At 44.2% G+C, this 19983-nt stretch overlaps 1 protein-coding gene across 8 annotated transcripts in view; it reads right to left on the bottom strand.

Moving 5' to 3' along the window:
* CRTC3 (CREB regulated transcription coactivator 3) overlaps window positions 1–19408 on the bottom strand; it is a 115983-nt gene extending 96575 nt beyond the window's left edge. For 5 of the 8 annotated variants that reach the window (XR_010151808.1, XR_008539665.2, XR_010151809.1 and 2 more), the window contains exons 1-2: window positions 19081–19398; window positions 9167–9265 (exon numbers count right to left, since the gene is read on the bottom strand). Coding sequence is in view for 4 of the 8 variants with exons in the window: in XM_009429833.5 (XP_009428108.1) it covers window positions 9167–9265; window positions 19081–19212 (231 nt within the window). In the remaining 4 variants the exon portion in view is untranslated. Of the gene's footprint in view, window positions 1–9166; window positions 9266–19080 lie in introns of all 8 variants that reach the window. The other 3 variants (XR_674730.5, XM_510592.9, XM_009429831.5) reach the window with 2 other exon arrangements.
* Between the last annotated feature and the right edge of the window lie 575 nt (window positions 19409–19983).

The following is a 19983-nucleotide window of genomic DNA, read 5'->3' as shown; positions in this document are numbered from 1 at the left end:
ATACACACACACATACACACACACACACACCATGAACAAAGAGTGAAAACAACCCAAACAATAAGGGGGCAGTGAAACTGTGGCATATCCATGTGACAGAATAGCATGTAGTCACTAGAAATACTGTTTCTGAAAACCATTGAACACATAGAAGGAAAATACAAAACTATACATACATATGAGGCTGATTTTGTTAAAAAATATTTATAGTCACTGCAAAACTACTGAAAGAAAAGGCCAAATGGTAAACAAAGATGTAACCAGTTTTCTGTAATAAGCAAGTGTTACATTTATAATCAGAAAAAGAAGTATTGCTTTTAAAATGAGTCTAGAAATATCTAGAAAGGTATCTTACCTTTTTAGAGAATAAACTCTAGGGAATAAATTTTGGTATACAGTAATTCTGATTTGTTAATGGTGTAACTCTTTATTATCTTTATTTTGAATATTGGCTCAGTCGTAGTGAATTAAAAATCTAGAATTGTGCTATTGTCGAATTCTCATTTCTTGGAGTTTTTCCTTTTTGCAATTTGTTGCTATGTTGTTTTATCACATAAAAGTCATATAATGCTATGACAATTACCATCTACATAGAGAGCTTAACACAGTGTCTGGCACATAGCACATACTCAATAAATGTCAGCTGTGGTTAGTAGTGGTATTTTGAGATTAATACTGCTACTTAGGTTTTCTTTTGTTTAACTGATGTATCTTTTTGCCAATCTTTTTTTTTCCTTTAAAGAACCTTATGAAAACTTGAAAGGAAATGCAGTAAAGGAAAACCATGGAAATGGAACTGGAAGTCAAAGACATGATTTTTAAGTCCTGGTTCTCTTACTTACTTGCTATGCGAACTCTGGGCCTCATTATACTACTCATATTGGTAGTGGGCCCCAGGAAAACCACCTTGCTGGACCTGGCCCTCCAGGCCTTTGCAAACTGCCTTGGTATAAGGGTTTCTTCCCTTGACCATCAGATTGTTCCCTAAATTAGAACTTAAAAGCCCTCAGTTACACATGACATGATGCAATTTTGTTAAAATGTAGTTAATCAGAGATGTAAAAAGTACAATTAGTTTTTAGTGATATGATTTGAAAGGACTAGGGTAGGTTATATAAAGGATACGAGGCTGGGAGTGGTGGCTCACACCTGTAATCCTAGCACTTTGGGAGGCCACGGCGGGTGGATTGCTTGAGCTCAGGAGTTCGAGACCAGCCTGGGCAACATAGTGAAACTCTATCTCTACAAAAATACAAAAACTGGCCGGGTGTGGTGGCTTACGCCTGTACTCCCTGCTACCCTGGGGGGCTGAGACAGGAGGATCCCTTGAGCCCAGGAGGTGGAGGTTGCAGTGAGCCAAGATCACATCATTGCGCTCCAGCTGGGTGACCTTGAGACCTTGTCACAAAAAAAAAAAAAAAAAAAGGATACGAAAAGCTACAACTATACCTACAAAGCCCTATACAGAGAGAAGCCCTTTGTCCCTCTCTCTACAGCTGCCTGACAAGCCATTCAGTCAACATGTGCCCTAGCTGTTACACAGGCTGGAACATGCTATCCCTCCACTAAGCAGAAGAGACAGCCCTAGCCCTCGCTCTCAGAGAAGAAGATAATGCCCACTTCCTCCTCTCTGCCCTCAGTGTATGTGTGCCAGGCCCTGCCTAGAGACATGAGGGCTATAACCCTAGCTACCCCTTTACTGATGGTCTGCCCCTTGCTAAAGATTATCAGAAGGCAGCCTGAAAAGTTGGCTTTTGTTTACTCATCTGATAAGTCTATGTTCTTTGCATAAGGGCTCATTGGGTTAGAAAAAAAGAATGCACTTTGAGATCCTCCATTAGGATAGAAAATTGGTCTTTAGTATATTAAAATAGTACTACACTTACCAACCAATGTTGTAGTAAGAGGATGAAGTAAAATAACAGATATGAAAGCATTTTGTAAACTCCAAAGTGATTTACAGACATAAAAGGAGTAGACAGGAAGAACAAGTTCAACATATCTATAGTACATCATGATTGCTAAAGTTAATAACAATGTATCATATATTGCAAATTGCTGAGAGCAGATTCTCACCACAAAAGAAATGATAATGATGTGAGAGGATGCATATGTTTGTCTGATTTAGCCATTCCACAAGGTATACATTTATCAAAATATCGTATTGTATACCATAAATATATACAATTTTGTCAATCAAAAATATATAAATATAATAAAAATAAAAGGAGAATTGTATATAAATGATTATAAGCAACTGAACTTCAATAAAAATCTGTTTTTCTGTACATGGAAGTCTTCTTCGTGGAAGACTCCATATTACAAAGATGTCAATTATCCCCAACCTATCTATAGATTCAATGCAACCCTGTTTAAAATCCTAGCAGGTGTTGGCCGGGTGTTGTGGCTCACGCCTGTAATCCCAGCACTCTGGGAGGCCGAGGCGGGTGGATCACGAGGTCAGGAGATCGAGACCATCCTGGCTAACACAGTGAAACCCCGTCTCTAATACAAATACAGAAAAATTAGCCGGGCATGGTGGCGGGCACCTGTAGTCCCAGCTACTCAGGAAGCTGAGGCAGGAGAATGGCATGAACCCAGGGGGCAGAGCTTGCAGTGAGTGGAGATCGTGCCACTGTACTCCAGCCTGGGCAACAGAGTGAGACTCCGTCTCAAAAAAATAAAAATAAAATCCTAGCAGGTGTTTTTGTAGACATTAACAAGCTGATTCTAAAATGTTATGGAAAAGCAAAGGAATGAAAATAAGCAAAACAGCTTCAAAAAAGAACAAAGACGACTCTCATTACCTAATTCCAAGCCTTCCTATCAAGGTACAGTAATCAAGACAGTGTGGTATTAGCAAAATGACAGACAAAGAAACCAATGACACAGAAGATGGTATTAGCAAAATGATAGACAAAGAAACCAATGACACAGAAGATAAGAGTCCGGAAATAGACCCACATGTATATGGTCAATTGATTTTCAACAAAGGTACCAAGGCATTCAACAGGGAAAAGAAAGTCTTCATCAAATGGTTCTAGAATAATTTAACATCCCTATGCAAAATGAGTGAGCCTCAAACCCAAACCCTGTACCACACAAAAAAATTAACTCATAATTTACTTAAGTGTAAAAGACAGAGCTATAAAACTAATAGAGAAACACATAGGAAAAAAACCTTTGGGAACTTGAGTTAGATGAAGAACTCTTATTAATAGATAAGACAAAAGCACAAATCATAAAATAACACAATTGATAAACAAGACTTCAAAACTTAAAACTTCTACTCTTCGAGACTTGAGAAAATGAAAAAACAAGCCACAGACTGGGAGAAAATATTTGTAAAATACATATCTGATAAAGAACTGGTATCCAGAATATACAAACAACTCTCACAACTGATTAAGAAAATTAACAACTCAATTTAAAAACTAGACAAGGCCAGGCGCAGTGGCCCACGCCTGTAATCCCAGCACTTTGGGAGGCCAAGGCGGGCGGATCACAAAGTCAGGAGATCGAGACCATCCTGGCTAACACAGTGAAACCCCGTCTCTACTAAAAATACAAAAAAAATTACCCGGGCTTGGTGGCAGGTGCCTGTAGTCCCAGCTGCTTGGGAGGCTGAGGCAGGAGAATTGCTTGAACCCAGGAGGCGGAGGTTGCAGTGAGCTGAGATCACGCCACTGCACTCCAGCCTGGGCGACAGAGTGAGACTCCATCTCAAAAGAAAAAAAAAAACAAACAAAAATTAGCCAGGTGTGGTGGGGCGCGCCTGTAATCCTAGCTACTCAGGAGGCTCAGGCAGTAGAACTGCTTGAACCTGGGAGGCGGAGGCTGCAGTGAGCTGAGATCACGCCACTACACTCCAGCCTGGGCGACAGAGCGAGATTCAGTCTCAAAAAAAAAAAAAAAATTCAAACCAGAATTGTCATATGATCCAGCAATCCTGCTTCTGAGTATGTACCCAAAAGAACTGAAAGCAGAGCCGTGAAGAGATATTTGCACACCCATGTTCATAGCAGCATTATTCACAATAGCCAAGAGATGGCGGCAACCCAAGTATCCATTAGTGGATGAATGGAACAAAATGTGGCATCCACATACAATGAAATGTTACTCAGCCTTGAAAAGGAAGGAATCATGTCACAGACTATAACTCGGGTGAACCCTGAAGACATTATACTAAGCACAAGCCAGTCACAAAAAAGACAAATAGTATATGATTTCCCTCATACGAGGCACTTAGAATAGTCAAAGTCATAGAGACAGAAAAAACAGTAGTTGCCAGAGGCTGGTGGGAAGGGAACATGGAGAATTCTTATTGAATGGGCATAGAATTTCAGTTTTGTCAGATGAAAAAATTCTGGAGATTGGTTGCACAATATGAATGTATATAATACCACTGAATTATACATTTAAAAATGGTTTTAGAAGATACCAATAAACTACTTTAAAAAATGGTTAAGATGGTAAATTTTATGTTATGTTTTTTAACCACCATTTTTTTGAAACTCTGAAATACCAAGTGCTAGAGCAGATACAGGGTCGCTGGAACTCTCATGCACTGCTGGTAAGAATGTGAAACAGTAGAGCCACTTTGGAGAACAGCTTGGCGATTTCTTATAAAGCTAAAGTTAATATACACTTACTGTATGATCTAGCAATTCCACTACTAGGTACTTACATAAAAACTGTATGTGAATGTTTATAGAATATTTATTCATAATTGCCAAAAGGTGGAAACAACCCAAATGCCCATCAACTAACTGATGAATGCATAAATTATCTACATCCATAGAATGGAATTCTACTCAGCAATAAAAAGAAATGAACTACTGATCAATGCAACGTAGTGGGTTAAATTATGGCCACCAAAAGAGATATCTTCAAGTCCTAAGCCCCAGAACCTGTGAATATGACTTTATTTGAAAACAGAATCTTTGCAGATGTAATCAAGCAAAGGTGAGATCATATTGAATTAGGGTAGGCCCTAAATCCAATGACTAGTTCTTTATAAGAAAAAGGAGAGGAAGATTTAAACACAGACACAGACAAACAATGAAGAAAGTCGTGTGATGACAGAGGCAGAGAGTAAGTGATGCAGCTACAAGTTAAGGACTGCCGCAGACCACGGAAGCTAGGAAGAGACAAGGAGGGATTCTTCCCCAGAGCGTTCATGGTGCTGCTGACACCATGCTGATTTCCAACTTCTGGACTCAGAACATGAGAACATGAGAAAATAAATTTCTGTTGTTTTAAGGCACTAAGTTTGTGGTACTTTGTTACAGCAGCCCTAGGAAACTAACACACGCAACCACCCAGATGAATCTCAAATGCTAAGTGAGAGAAAAACTCAAAAGACTACGGACATTTGATTCCACTAATAGGACACTGGAAGAGTCAAAACTACAGATGGTGGTTTCCAGAGGCTGGAGGTGGGGGATGGAGAATACTTACAAACAGACACAAGGGAACCTTTTGGGGTAATGGAACTATTCTACATCTTCATTGTGGTGGTGATTATATGGCAAAGAGCTGTACACCTAAAAAAGGTATAAATTATATTGTATTTACATAATACCTCAAAAACATTTACTTAAAAAAAATCTGTGCTCTGGGACTCTCCTCAGTTTTTCAAGAATTTTTCTCAGTTCGGAAGAGGGCTCCCACCAGCCTAATTGGGGAGAATGTGAAGATCAAAATAAAAATAATAGATTAGCTTGCTCAAGCCCACTCTTACTCTGTAGAGCATACTTTTATTTCAATAAATCTGTGCTTTCATTGCTTGAAAAATGAATAAATAAAATAATAGATTATAATAGATTGAATAAAATAGAAAATCATAAAACCATATACCGAGAGATAAAAAATGAATGTATAGATTGAAAGTTTAATGAAGATCAGGATAAAGTATCTCCTCGCAAAATATTTATTCAATACAAAGGGGGAAAGAGTTACTTTAAATGGGGAAGCCTGACAGACAGGCCACCTTTTTTTTTTTTTTTTTTTTGAGACAGGGTTTGGCTCTGTCACCCAAGCTGGAGTACTGTGGCCCCATCTGAGCTCACTGAAATCTCTGCTCTCTGGACTCAAGCACTCAATCCTCCCACTTCGGCTTCCCAAGCAGCTGGGACCAGAGGCGTGCACCACCACATCTGGCCTTTTTTTTTTTTTTTCAGTAGAGATAGGGTCTCGCCATGTTGCCCAGGCTGGCTCAAACTCCTGAGCTCAAGCGATCCGCCTGCCTCAGCCTCCCAAACTGCTGGGATTACAGGCGTGAGCCACCATGCCTGGTGGACACCACCTTAATTGATAAAAGAGAACATCATCATTAACAGGACACATCAAAATCATGTCCCTAATGTGATACCATAACAGCCTCACTTCTACGTTATTCCTGCCAAAGATGCACAGTCTGAATCAAATCACAAAGATACATTAGGCAGACCCCAACTGAGGGGTTATATCTACAAAAAAACTGGCCTGTAATCTTCAAATGTGACAGGATCACAAAAGTTAAGAGTACTTGAATTAATGTCAAAAATAAAAGGCTGAAAAGCTGTTCCAGACTGAAGGAGACTGCAGACAATAACTGCATGTGATTCTGAACTGAATCCTTTTGCTACAGAGGACAGCAGGGGGACATTTGGTGAATGCGGTCTGAAGACCAGATTGTAATAACGGATCACTGTTAATTTTCTTATCTTGATGGCTGTATTTTGGTTATATAGAACAACATCTTTGCTTGTAGGAAAAACACAGTGAAATATTAGGGGGTGATAGGGCATCAGGTCAGGAACTTATTCCCAAGTGAAAAAAAAGTTATGTCAGCAGGGCACAGTAGTTCATGCCTGTAATCCCAGCACTTTGGGAGGACGAGATGGGCGGATCACCTGAGGTCAGGAGTTCGAGACCAGCCTGGCCAACATGGTGAGACACTGTCTCTACTAAAAATACAAAAATTAGCCAGGCGTGGTGACGCACGCCTATGATCCCAGCTACTTGGGAGGCTGAGGCAGAAGAATCTCTTGAACTCAGGAGCTGGAAGTTGCAGTAAGCTGAGATCGCGCTATTGCACTCCAGCCTAGGCGACAGAATGAGACTCGGTCTCAAAAAAAAAAAAATTAAGTGGACTATACTTCCAAGTATCTGTAAGTTTGTGACTGTTGCAAAGAAAAACAAAACAAAACAAAACAAAAACAGTATGAAAAGAATCCTGGGGGCTACGCACGGTGGCTCATGCCTGTAATCCCAGCACTTTGGGAGGCCAAGGTGGGTGGATTACTTGAGGTCAGGAGTTCAAGACCAACTGACCAACATGGTGAAACCCCATCTCTACTAAAAATATAAAAATTAGCTGGGCGTGGTAGTGCATGCCTGCAATCCCAGCTACTCAGGAGGCTGAGGCAGGAGAATGCTTGAACCCAGGTGATGGAGGTTGCAGTGAGCTGAGATTGCGCTACTGCACTCCTGCCTGGGCGACAGAGTGAGACTCCATCTAAAAAAAAAAAAAAAAAAGAATCCTGGGAAGGCCAAGGATTATCATTTTATCCCATTCCCCAGTGCAACCGGAGGGGAACATCATAGTAAATTCTATATTCCTCTAAAGTTGACAATAAAGTAGCACAAAATTGGGATCTCAGACACAGCAAACTTGCACAATGCTGTATTTCCTGAAGTATGAAATCCCGCATAAGGCAGAGACCTATGTTACTCGGATACTAAATAACCCAGTGGGTTAATATATAAGGTAGTTTGATATATGAAGGTAGATCTCTAATACAGGCAGTAATATGGTAAAGAGTCCATTGTCATTATATTGAAGACAAGATTCCGGTGCAATAGGGTACAAATATGTTCATGTTGTACTTTTTCTAATCACCATTATATTTGGAGTTCCTATCAGCACTCTCAAATCGAAGTCCCCAACTTAAATAATACATTTGGTTTTATTTGACGTCATCAAAAAAGTGAACCCAGTTTCTACCACAAAGAAATAAGACAGCGCTTTTAAAATGGTCAGGCATCCACACAATCAATTAATGCTTCATCTTAAAGTTTATATCTCAACTTTAACACCGAATCTTAAATTGCATAATTAGAATGACAGGCTCCTAATGTTTCACAGACTGGGATATCTAAGCAGGTCTAATTCAGGTCTTAACAACAGTGCCATATACCATTGTCTGAAACACCAATTCCACATTGGTTTGAACAAGGCTTTCCACTGATGTGAACGATGGAAGCACCCTAGGACACTGCAGTAATCTAAATGCAATACAGACTACTTATCTGTGTCTTACACCTGCACTGAGCCATGTGGTAGCCACTAGCCACATGAAACTAGTGAAATGCGGCTGGTCCAAATTAAAGTATGCTTTGAGTATAAAATACACAACAGATTTCAAAGACTTAGTACACAAAAAAGTATGTGAGATTTCTCAGTTTTTTTATGCTGACTGCATGTTAAAATGATCATATTTTGGATATATTGGATTAAATATTTATTTTTTTATTTTTATTTTTTTTTGAGACAGTCTCGCTCTGTTGCCCAGGCTGGAGGGCAGTGGTATGATCTCTGCTCACTGCACCCTCCGCCTCCTGGGTTCAAGCGATTCTCATGCCTCAGCTTCCCAAGTAGCTGGGACTACAGCTGTGAGCCACCACACCTAGCTAATTTTTGTATTTTTAGTAGAGATGGGGTTTCACCATGTTGACCGGGCTGGTCTCGAAGTCCTGACCTCAGGTGATCCGCCAGCCTTGGCCTCCCAAAGTGCTAGGATTACAGGTGTGAGCCACCATGCCCAGCCAAACATTTATTTAAGTAATATTAAAATTATAGATGAGAAAGCTGCATTTTGAAAAATATAGATATTAAAATTAACCCCACGTGTTTCTTCTTCTTTAATGTAGCTACTAGAACATTTTAAATTACATATGCTTGTGTTATAATTCTACTTGCCAGTGCTGTGTTCAGCCATTTGTGAAATAACACTATCGTATGCTGTAGAAACTATGAGAGAGAATATTAATGGACTTTCCAAAAGAAGACTGAACTGTACCTAGGCCCAGCTTATCCTTCAAGATCTCATCTTTTTAGCGATAATCTTTGTCTGTTTTTTACACTCCATTCAGCTTCAAGAAAGTACATATCTGGAGGTACCTGAAACTCTGACGCACTGCTCCGCAGCTGGCTCACATTTGGTAAGGATCCTCCATGGTACTGTGTAAGGCGCAGTTGCTGAAGCTTCTGAAATTGAACCTGGAAACAAAGTGATTTAAGAACGTTGAGAGGTAACAGCAAAGATCTAAAGAAGCATCAAAGTATCGTATTTTGTAGGGGAACGGTTCAAGAATGAAAGTCTTGTTTCAATTTCTTCTCTACGTAAGTGATCATACCCTCAAGGTTTCCGGTGCTTTCTGGGTTTTGATTACTCTATTTTCAGAAAGAGCTTACCCATGTTCCAAATGTCCCATATACCATGATAGTAACGTCCTCTCGCAAGGTCTTTGAGTGTGTATGTTTGGATACGCTGGCATAATCTTTAACAACAATAAAAGAATTTCTGAAAGAAAAACTAAGCTACTATCCACAACCCTAACACATTAGCTGTTTTCCCTTCTTCGTGCTCTTTTCTAGCCTCCGTTTACATTTATGGTAAGAACTGCATAGCTGTGATCATAAGATAGGTACAACCTAGCATGCTCATCATAAGCCTTTTCTATGCTATTACAGAGTAATTTTTAGTGGGTATATAACCGTTCTTCTGAATTATTTCCTTAGAACACCTTCCAAAGGGTGATTACTAAATCTCTGGATATGGGCCTTTTGGTGGCTCTCAACGTATACTGCCGAAATGATTTCCCAAAGAGTTTACTAATATACATATGAGAAAAGTTTCACCAAAAAAACTCATTGATATTGGATATTACCATTAATTGGGGTAAGGAAGGAGGTCAATTCAATAGGTATAAAATGGCATCCCACCATTTTAATATGCCTTTCTTTGTAAGTTCTTCCTTACTTCATTTTTCAAAAAGCAATAAACTGGTTACAGTTCTTGTAAATCTCAAAGTGGTCTGATCTGGTCTTTAAGAGTTCTGTTTCTAAAATAATAAATTAGCTCCATGGTTACATAACCCTTGGCACTATAATTCATATAGAGAAGAAAGGGTTATAGACGAGAGCCCTGGGGCAGATTTGTACCCTTCATCACTCTCTGTCTCTAACAATAATAAAACACTACCAGATCTAAGCCCCCAGGATGGGCCAGGTGCTGTTCTCGGACACTTGGCCCACTTCATCCCTAATCCTCCCCACAACCATGCAAATGAGACTGTACTCTCCTGCTGTTACAGACCTGGAGACCCAGACTCGGAAGTTCAGTGACTTGCCACGTGGCTAGCAGGAGGCTGAGCCACGGCTGTCAGCCTCAAAGCCCATATGCCCATTTCTGCCATGCTCCTTTCCTTTGTCCCATCTTTCCCTCGATGATCATACTAATTACAAACTCAAAAAAAAAAAAAAAAAAAAGGTGAAGTTTGGTTTACCAAAAGCATTGTTGAACCTATGAAGCTCTCTGATAATTTCCTTTTTACATTTATTATGAAAGATTTCAAATAGTATATGTGAAATAAAGACAAGTATAATGAAACCCCATCTATCCATCTTCTAGCTTAAAAATTACCAACTTACATACAATCATCTTTCATCTTTACCCTCTCCACTACCCGCAGTGCCTCACTGAAAGAAATCTCAGACATGGTATCACCCATATTTCAATATGTATTCTCAAAAGATAAAGATTTATACCTGTTTGGAAATTTTAAAGGCATACGAAATCCTTTAGTGGCTTTAACTTCCCTTATACCTGCTGTATTTGATTTCTTAAATGTACTGCACAGGGAGACAGTTATAACCTATTAATCAAAACCCAAATCTCAGAGTCAAACAAGAGGAGGACGACATGGTGAGTTTTTTCCACCTAGGAGTGGAGTTATAGGAATAAAGTCTCTCAGCTTTCAATCTTAACATTCTAAAAGTACTTACCAGAAGCATCTGACTATTCTTGAAATTCTCTGGACAAAATTCTCAGCCACCTTGATTTAAAGCCTTTGATTTCTTTTTTGAAGGATCAATTTATCCATTGATTTACTGATACAAAAACTTAACTGTGTGTCAGGTAGTATGCCAGGCACTGGCTTACTAAGATGAATGTATGCTAAAGTTCCTGCCTTCAGAGAGTTCTCACAAAGGCTTCAACTCTTACCCAAAAGCCTTGACACTTCAACCAAACTAAGTTATAAATCCAGATAGGGACCTGCCCTCAACTGAGCTGAAGGCCATCTCACAATCCCCCATAACTGCTCTCCCTCCCAAAGCACCTATTTCCGGAGGCTTCAAAGACTGTTAAAAAAGAACATGGCTAGCCTGGCCAACACGGTGAAACCCCGTCTCTACTAACTATTAGCCAGCTGTGGTGGTGCATGCCTGCAATCCTAGCTACTTGGGAGGATGAGGCAGAAGAATTGCTTGAACCCAGGAAGCAGAGGTTGCAGTGAGCCAAGATCACGCCACTGTACTACAGCCTGGGTGACACAGTGAGACTCTGTCTCAAAAAAAAGGCCAGGAGCAGTGGCTCATACCTGTAAATCCCAGAATTTTGGGAGGCCGAGGCAGGCGGATCACGAGGTCAGGAGATCGAGACCATCCTGGCTAACACGGTGAAACCCTGTCTCTACTAAAAGTACAAAAAAATTAGCCGGGCATGGTGGTGGGCGCCTGCAGTCCCAACTACTCAGGAGGCTGAAGCAGGAGAATGGCATGAACCCGGGAGGCGGAGCTTGCCGTGAGCCGAGATGGCGCCATTGCACTCCAGCCTGGGCGACAGAGCGAGACTCTGTAAAAAAACAAAAAGCACTGGACCTGGAATCGGATGATGTGACTTTGTAACCTGCAACTCCCGTGTGGTTGGGCAAACAACTCTGATGCCTCCTGCACAAGATAAAGTGAGGATTAAGTGACACAGACACAAGAGTGGTATGCCAAATGTAAAGCTCTGGACAACTTCTTAAGATATTATCATTATTGCTGATCTCAGCTACCTCTTCAAACTCTGAGTTATTTTGACATTTTCCTCTTTTGAAATTTAGACTCATTGAGCTAGAAAAAGAACTTTGAGACTGTCTTCAACACCTTCATGTTTACAGATGATGAACATGTGAACCAAAGAATGATTAGCCTAAGGCCGAGGTCACAGACTGGCAGCCCATAGGCCACATTTCACCTAGAGAGTGTTCTGTTTACCCACCAGATGTTGACCCATTCAGTGTATTAAATTTCAATTGAAAAAATCAGGACACTGCATAAAAATATGGATTTCCAACTTCTCCTGACTGAAAGGTCAGACAACACTGAACCCATGTTCTTACATGGCATCGCTGGATGAAGCTGAGAAGAGGCCACCCCCTTAGATCGTGTTTGCCAAGTCCTCACTGTACCCTATTATTCCTTCACGATGGCCCAGGATCAGCTGCCGTGATCATCTCATTCCTGGCCCCTCCATTCATTTTCCTTACCTGCCTCACTTACTGAGTTAGTGACCTTTGGCCTACAGTCACACATCTTAGTGGAATTTTCTTTAATGCCTACAGGAAATGAGATCCAGGCCTCGTTAATTCCTTTTTGAGAAAAGTCTCACAATAGCCAACACGATTACAACCCAAAATCCCAGCGGGTCCTTTCAGAGACATTGACAAGATAATTCTAAAATTTATGGATGTGCAAATGACCTAGAATAGTCAGAGCAATTTTTTTTTTTTTTTTTGAGACAGGGTCTCTGTTGCCCAGGCTGGAGTGCAGTGTCACAATCACAGCTCACTGCAACCTCCACCTCCCAAATACAGGCACGCGCCACCACGCCCAGCTAATTTTCGTTTTTTTTTTTTTAGAGACGGATTTCACCATGTTACCTAGGCTGGTCTAGAATTCCTGGGCTCAAGCGATCTACCCGCCTCAGTCTCCAGAAGTGCTGGGATTACAGGCATGAGCCACGGCACCTGGCCAGAGCAATTTTCAAAAAGAGGTAAGTTAGAGGACTTAAATTACCAGGTTTTAAGCCTTATTATAAAGCTATAATATACAGACAGTGTGCTATTGTCAAAAAGACAGATATACAAATCACTGGAACAGAAAAGAGAGTCTAAAAATAAACCAACACTTATATGGCCAACTGATTGCAACAAAATTGCCACAGCAATTCAATGGGCAAAGAAAAGTCTTTTCAACAAATGATACTGATACCTTACAGCAGGGAGTAAAAGCAGCTGAAGATCCTTATGAGGGAAATTAAAGTAGCTAAGTATACAGACATTCACTGTGATAGCTAGATTCAAACCCTGGCTCTACCACTTACCAGCTCTGCAACCATGCCTCTCTAAGCCTCAGTTTACTCATCCACAAAAATGAGGAAAATTCCAGATATACACACCATAGGCTCATTTTGAGGACTATGTGAGATAAGAACATGTGAAAGGGATTACAGTGTCTCGCAAAAGGAAAGTCCTCAATATTTAGCCCAAACCTAATATCTCCATCTTCTCTCTCTCCTCCATTCTGAGAGCTCGCTGATCTATGACATATCTATTGTCTTATCACTGGTTTATTTTCACATGAAAATAATGATTCTGCGCAAATATTCAAGTCCAATCAACACTCCAGGGTGATATGCTGAGTTAGTCCTCTGGTTCCTCAACACAAGTTGCTCTTCACACCCAAACTTCTGGAATAAGTTTCCAACCCTATCTCCATTCCCCACCCCCGTCCACTCCTCAACGTCTCACAATTAGCCTTTCACCCAGCACCCTGAGAATGCAGCATCTCTCACCGAGGTTACTGATGACCTCCTCCGATGACCTCCACATGACTAGACCAAAGGACACATCTTTTGTGTCAGACCAAGTCAGCAGCACTAGGCTCAGCCGGTCGGCATTCCCTCCTCTTCACAAAAGTACTCCTGGCTTTCTCCTGCCCCTCTGGTTGCTCTTCAAGCCTTCTTGGCCAGCTCCTCCACCTCCCTTTCAAATGGTGTAGTTCCTTAGTTCCTTGGGCTTCTCCTAGGCCCTCTTCATGGTTCACTTTCTTTTTTGAGACGGAGTTTCGCTCTTGTTGCCCAGGTTGGAGTGCAATGGCACAATCTCGGCTCACTGCAACCTCCGCCTCCCAGGTTCAAGCGATTCTCTTGCCTCAGTCTCCTGAGTAGCTGGGATTACAGGCACCCGCCACCATGCCCGGCTAATTTTTTGTATTTTTAGTAGAGACGGGGTTTCTCCGTGTTGGTCAGGCTGGTCTCAAACTCCTGACCTTAGGTGATCCGCCCGCCTTGGTCTCCCAAAGTGCTGGGATTACAGGCGTAAGCCACCGCGCCTGGCCTCACAGTTCACCTTCTGACAAGGGTAACAAACTCAAATGCCTACAGCTGCCAAGCAGGGAATCTAAGTGAAGCAGTCTGGGATCACTGCAAAGAATACCTTAGAGGGTGGTAGGGACTGTGGCAAACTGAAGACCACATCCATGGCCTTTCTAATGGGGCAGCCACCATTCAGCTCCAGGCAACTGGTGCCATCCAGAAATGTCGGGTGAGTGTCGTTGGATTATCTCATTTTTCAAAAGAAACCAAAGTCCAGATTTTACTATAAAATCCCAATATTCATTGTTAGCCCTAATTAAAACAAACCAACCAACCAACTAACCACATTTTGGGCCAAAACCAAAAACATGTTAGAGGGCAAAATACAGAACTTAAGCCACCAGTTTACAATATCTGTTCCATCAATTCTTCCTAGGCAGCCAAATCTACTTCTGTGGCTACATAACAAAAATTCCCCCATTTTTCTCAGTAGCTCAGCTTTCCTTCTCGAGCTGCAAAACCATCTAAACAGCTGCCTGCTGGACCATCTCTACTTATGTGCCTCACAGGCACCTCAAACTCAGCATTTCCGCACAAACCTCCTCCTGCCAGTGTCCACTTAATGAAGAACACCCTGAAATGGTTCCAGCCCTCCCTCTTTCTCACCTTCCTCACCCATTCACAAAATCTGGCCCTTTCCACCTCCTAAGTATCAATCTGCTCACCGCTCTGCCTCCCGACTGCCACCATCTTAGTAAATGCCACTATCACATCTCCTACTAAAATCCTCCTCCTCCTCTCTTCTACCCACCACGCTGGAGCTAGAGGAATCTTTTAAAAAAGCAAATCTCACATAGTTTAACCCCTTCAGTGACTTCCCATTGTCCTTAAGATCAAGTTCCAAATCCTGTCTCTACAACCTGATCCCTATGAATGCCTCCAGCCTCATCTCACATCCCCTCCTCATCCTCTTTTACTGAATCTCTGTTCTCTGTACCTGCAACATATTCCCTCCCTCAACACACAAACCCTCGAATGCCTCCCCCACTCCCCCTGAACCTTTAGGCCACTGGAAGAGGTGAGAATTCCCTACCATACAGGTCCAGAGCTCCACCTACTTCTGTTTTGGTGATATTCACCAAAATGTGTCCTTACTTATTAAATGAATGTCTTCCTCATTAAATCCTAAAATCCATTGGGACACTGTGTTTTGCTTGCTCATTACTATATACCCAGTGTCCATCCTAACCCCTGGCACACACTAAGGACTCACTCAGTAAGTAAATTTGTGGAACAAATTAGTAAGATCTTTAAAGGACAGCCCCATGTTTTCACTCTTCTCCCTCACAAACACACACCCCATTAACAACAAAGTAGGCACTCAAATACTGACAAATGAATACATTAATAAATGAACAACAGAACAGCCTCTTCCCAGGCATACCTGCAACCACTTTCTTCCCTTTTTTTTTTTTTTTTTTTTTTTTTTTTTTTTTTTTGAGGCGGAGTCTCGCTCTGTCGCTCAGGCTGGAGTGCAATGGCGCGATCTCGGCTCACTGCAAGCTCCGCCTTCCGGGTTCACGCCATTCTCCTGCCGCAGCCTCCCGAGTAGCTGGGACTACAGGCGACCGCCACCATGCCCGGCTAATTTTTTTTTGTATTTTTAGTAGAGACGGGGTTTCACTGTGTTAGCAAGGATGGTCTCGATCTCCTGACCTCGTGATCTGCCCGCCTCGGCCTTCCAAAGTGCTGGGATTACAGGCGTGACCCACCGCGCCCGGCCTTTTTTTTTTTTTTTTTTTTGAGATGAAGTCTTGCTCTGTCGCCCAGGCCGGAGTGCAGCGGTGCGATCCCGGCTCACTGCAACCTCCACCTCCTGGGTTCGAGCGATTCTCCTGCCTCAGCCTCCCGAGTAGCTGGAACTACAGGCGCATGCCACCATGCCAGGCTAATTTTCGTACTTTTAGTAGAAACGGGGTTTCGCCATGTTGGCCAGGATGGTCTCGATCTCTTGACCTCGTGATCTGCCCGCCTCAGCCTCCCAAAGTGCTGGGATTACAGGCGTGAACCACCACGCCCGACCCCACTTTCTTCCCTCTCTTTACCATTCCAGGTACCACCACTCAACTCCTCCTCCTAGTACTCCCTTCTCAAAATTTTCCCACTGCTTCCTGATAATGCCGGACTTCTAAAGCTAGAGAAAATCCTCTACAGTCTAGTCTATCCTACCCACTAGGTGAATAGGATAAGTAACGCCTAGGTGAATAGGTAAGTACCGCCAACTCTGAAGGATTGCTTTGATCATGTAGAGAAGAACTTGAATCCCAACACAGGCTCAGAGGGGAAAGAGCATCTGGATAGATCAGTAATGTCTGCCCTATCGATTAGCATGTCTGTCACGGGCTAGTAATGAAAAGTCAGTATATCTGCCACCCAGTTACCAATTATGAACTAGGCAGATACTCCTCCAACTGGGATCTTTGGATCCTTAGAGACGCATTCTTCATAGACATGCTGGGAATCTAAGAGTTCTCTATGAGAAATGTTATAATTTTGTGATTTCTTTATGAAAATAACCCTTAAGATTTTTAAATAAGCAAACATTAGTAGCCAAATTCAGTGTTATCATTTACAGATGTGTTTATGAACACCGTGGAGCCAAGCAGTGTTACTTTACTGGTAACTGGCCAAGAAGAAAACACGGGCAGAATTAATATGTAAATGATTCCCTGTACCAGGTGAAGGGCAAAATGACACCCTAATTTTGTAGTAATTAGCATAAAGTGGTGACTGAATTATCATATGGGCCACAGGTGATTAGGCTTGCTAAATTCAAGAGACCCTGAGCTATAGCAGGGTCTCTAAAGTAAGTAAACACTTTTTTTTTACTTGAAAGTAAGTAAACAGTGAGGATCTGTGAAAAATTTTTGCTTTTAAAAGAGAGTCTGTACATTACTCATGACCTCACCTGTCAGGGATATTTTAAAGGAGATTCATGAATTGGGTGAAAGATTGGATCTGCCATAGGTATACAGACATATACAGTGCATGTATTTGTACATAAACAATGTACAGTATGTATTTAAAAACACATAACAACACAGGCCCCAACACTAATCCTCGGCTTTCACCCACCCATTCTTTTCAACGTGCTCTGAGCTTATCGAGTTCATCTCTGAATCTAACCAAGGTCACAGATGTAAATGCCAGTGGATGCCAGGCAGGTAAAAAATGAGTGAAGCAGATAGGGTATAAGAAAACATTTTCTTGAAATCTTCAGCTTCTTTCTCTCTCTATATATATATTTTTTCTCAATGTGAACAGAAATGTAAGTACAGGAAATATTTCACTTTTTCCTTAACTTCACTGAAAGAAAACACCATCATGAGTATAAATGGCAACTGTCACCTAATCTCCCCTTGGGGGACTGTGACAGAGAGTGGACGGTGGCAAACTAGAGTTCTCGCTCCATTTGAAAGGGAGCTCAGCTCAGCTCCCTTTCATCATCACCCAGCTCCAGCAGGTCGGTAGCTGTCATGTAGGAATTCAGGATTAGTGTCACCAGGTCTCCCAATTTTTAACATATATAAATAATAATAAATAAATAATACGGAAATTTGGATTTTGTGTGGAAGTCTTCCAATTTAAAAATTCTGGCAACAGATTCAATAATTTTTCCCAAACACTGCGCTGGCCAAAAAATAATGTGTCTGCAACTCAGCTGGTTTGCAACTCTGCTCTCAGCTCTCCTTCAAACTGTCTCCCCGCTCTCCTTCAAACTGTCTCCCCCGCCTCAGTCCCCCAGAATCTGCAGATCCTCCCCCATCCTCCCGATGGTCCTCCAAGGTCAGCATTCAGGATCCTCAAGGCCAGCCCCACTCCTGCTGACCCCCCTTCTCTGCAACCCTGCGCGGACACTCCGGTTGGCTCTCCATCCTCCACTGCCTCACTCAGCGGTTACCTAACCTCTCCAGGTGTTTGTCCCGGCTCGCGCCTTACTCATTCCTCCAGGTCCCTCTCCAGTCACCAGCGACGCTTGTCAGTTCTCACTAAATATCCCGGGCCGAACAAAGTAAACTGGACCCGATAAAGCACCTCCAAGGAGTAAAAGGAGCAGAGCCTCACACTCGACACGGAATCCCGTGGTGGTTCCAACAACCCGAGCCACCCCAGGGCCGGGCCCTGGATGGACTTGTGCACAGAGCTCCCCCGACGAGCGCGTGGGACCCTGGGGTGCCCGCGGCCTTCCACGCCGGCAGAACAGCAGGGCTCGATGGTGGGGGATGTTCGGAGCCACCAGAAGCCGCGCCGCGCCACCCGGCCGGCCTCCGAGCTGTTTGCGATTTCCTCTCGGGGCTCCTCGTCCTCCTCCCCCTCGGGCCGCCCTCGCACGGCCGCCCGCCTCCACGGGCTTCACCCCTGCCCATCTTCCCGCACACGGGGCCGGGCGACCCTCCCACCTCAGCCCGGGATCGCGAACGGCTAGCGGGTGTCGCCAGGCGGGGAAACGCCGAGGCCGCGGCCGCTCCGGTCCCCCTCCCAGCCGCCGGTTCCCGGGCGCGGCCCCCGCCCGGCCCCGCCATCGCCTCGGCCCCGCAACCTCTCACCCGCCGCGCGGGTCCCGCCCGCGGCCGTGGCCGCCCCCGCCCGCGCCGGCCCCGGCCCTCACCCGCGACAGGGTGAGGTCGGTCATGAGCTGCTCGAAGGCCCGCGTCTCCTCGGCCTGTCTCTGCGTGTGCAGCGCGATCTTCTCACTGAACTTCCGCGGGTTGGCGCTGCCCGAGCCCGGCGAGGCGGCCATGGCGCGGACTCTGCGCGGGCAGAAGCGGGAGACGGCGGCCGTGGGGCCTGTACCTCGGCCCACCCGTCCGTCCACAGGCCGCCGGGGCCGCCGCCCGAAACCAGTCGTCCGGCGCGACCCGGCAGAGGAGCCGCCGCGGCCCCGGAGCCAGCGAGCGGCCGGGAGCGCGCCGAGGTCCGCCCCCGTGCGCCCGGCCCCGCCCCGCCCTCGGCGGGGCCCGCCCGGCCTCCAGTCTGCCCCGGCCCCGCGCTCGCGGGCTGAGGGCTGCTCCCCGCTTCCCGGTCTGGCTCGGGACCCGCCGGCGGCGGCCACCCGGAGGGACCCCCGTCAGCCCGACAAAGCGGCCCCGGCGTACGGGGAACGCTGGGGTGCCACTCCACGGAGACTCTTCGACCCAGGGATGGCCTCTGCGTCTACGCGACGTGGAGAACACAGCCTGTGCCCGCATCCCCCCTCCCCCAGCCAAATTACGAAGATTTTCTTCTCCAGGTGGAACCTGGGCGACCGGACCTCGAGCAGGTCACCTCGGGCCCCCGCAGGGGGTGCGCCCATTTTGCCTGGGGCCTAACGTCTGCCCGCCAGCCCTGCCGCTCCAGGCCCCCGGCCTCCAGCCGCTGGTTTCCTGACCTCTCACACCCACCCCTCCCCGCTCCAGTCAACCAGAGCTGTATCTCGGCTTTAAAAACTGCCTCCTATTCTGCACAAACTACAAACACCATCCAGCCCTGCTGCAGCCTTGGCTCCATAGCCCCGGCCCCCTTTCCAGGTTCT

The sequence above is a fragment of the Pan troglodytes genome, chromosome 16, assembly GCF_028858775.2.
Source record: "Pan troglodytes isolate AG18354 chromosome 16, NHGRI_mPanTro3-v2.0_pri, whole genome shotgun sequence".
NCBI lineage: Eukaryota > Metazoa > Chordata > Mammalia > Primates > Hominidae > Pan > Pan troglodytes.
Note: the sequence above shows the minus strand (reverse complement) of the source record. Positions and strands in the feature narration are given on the sequence as shown.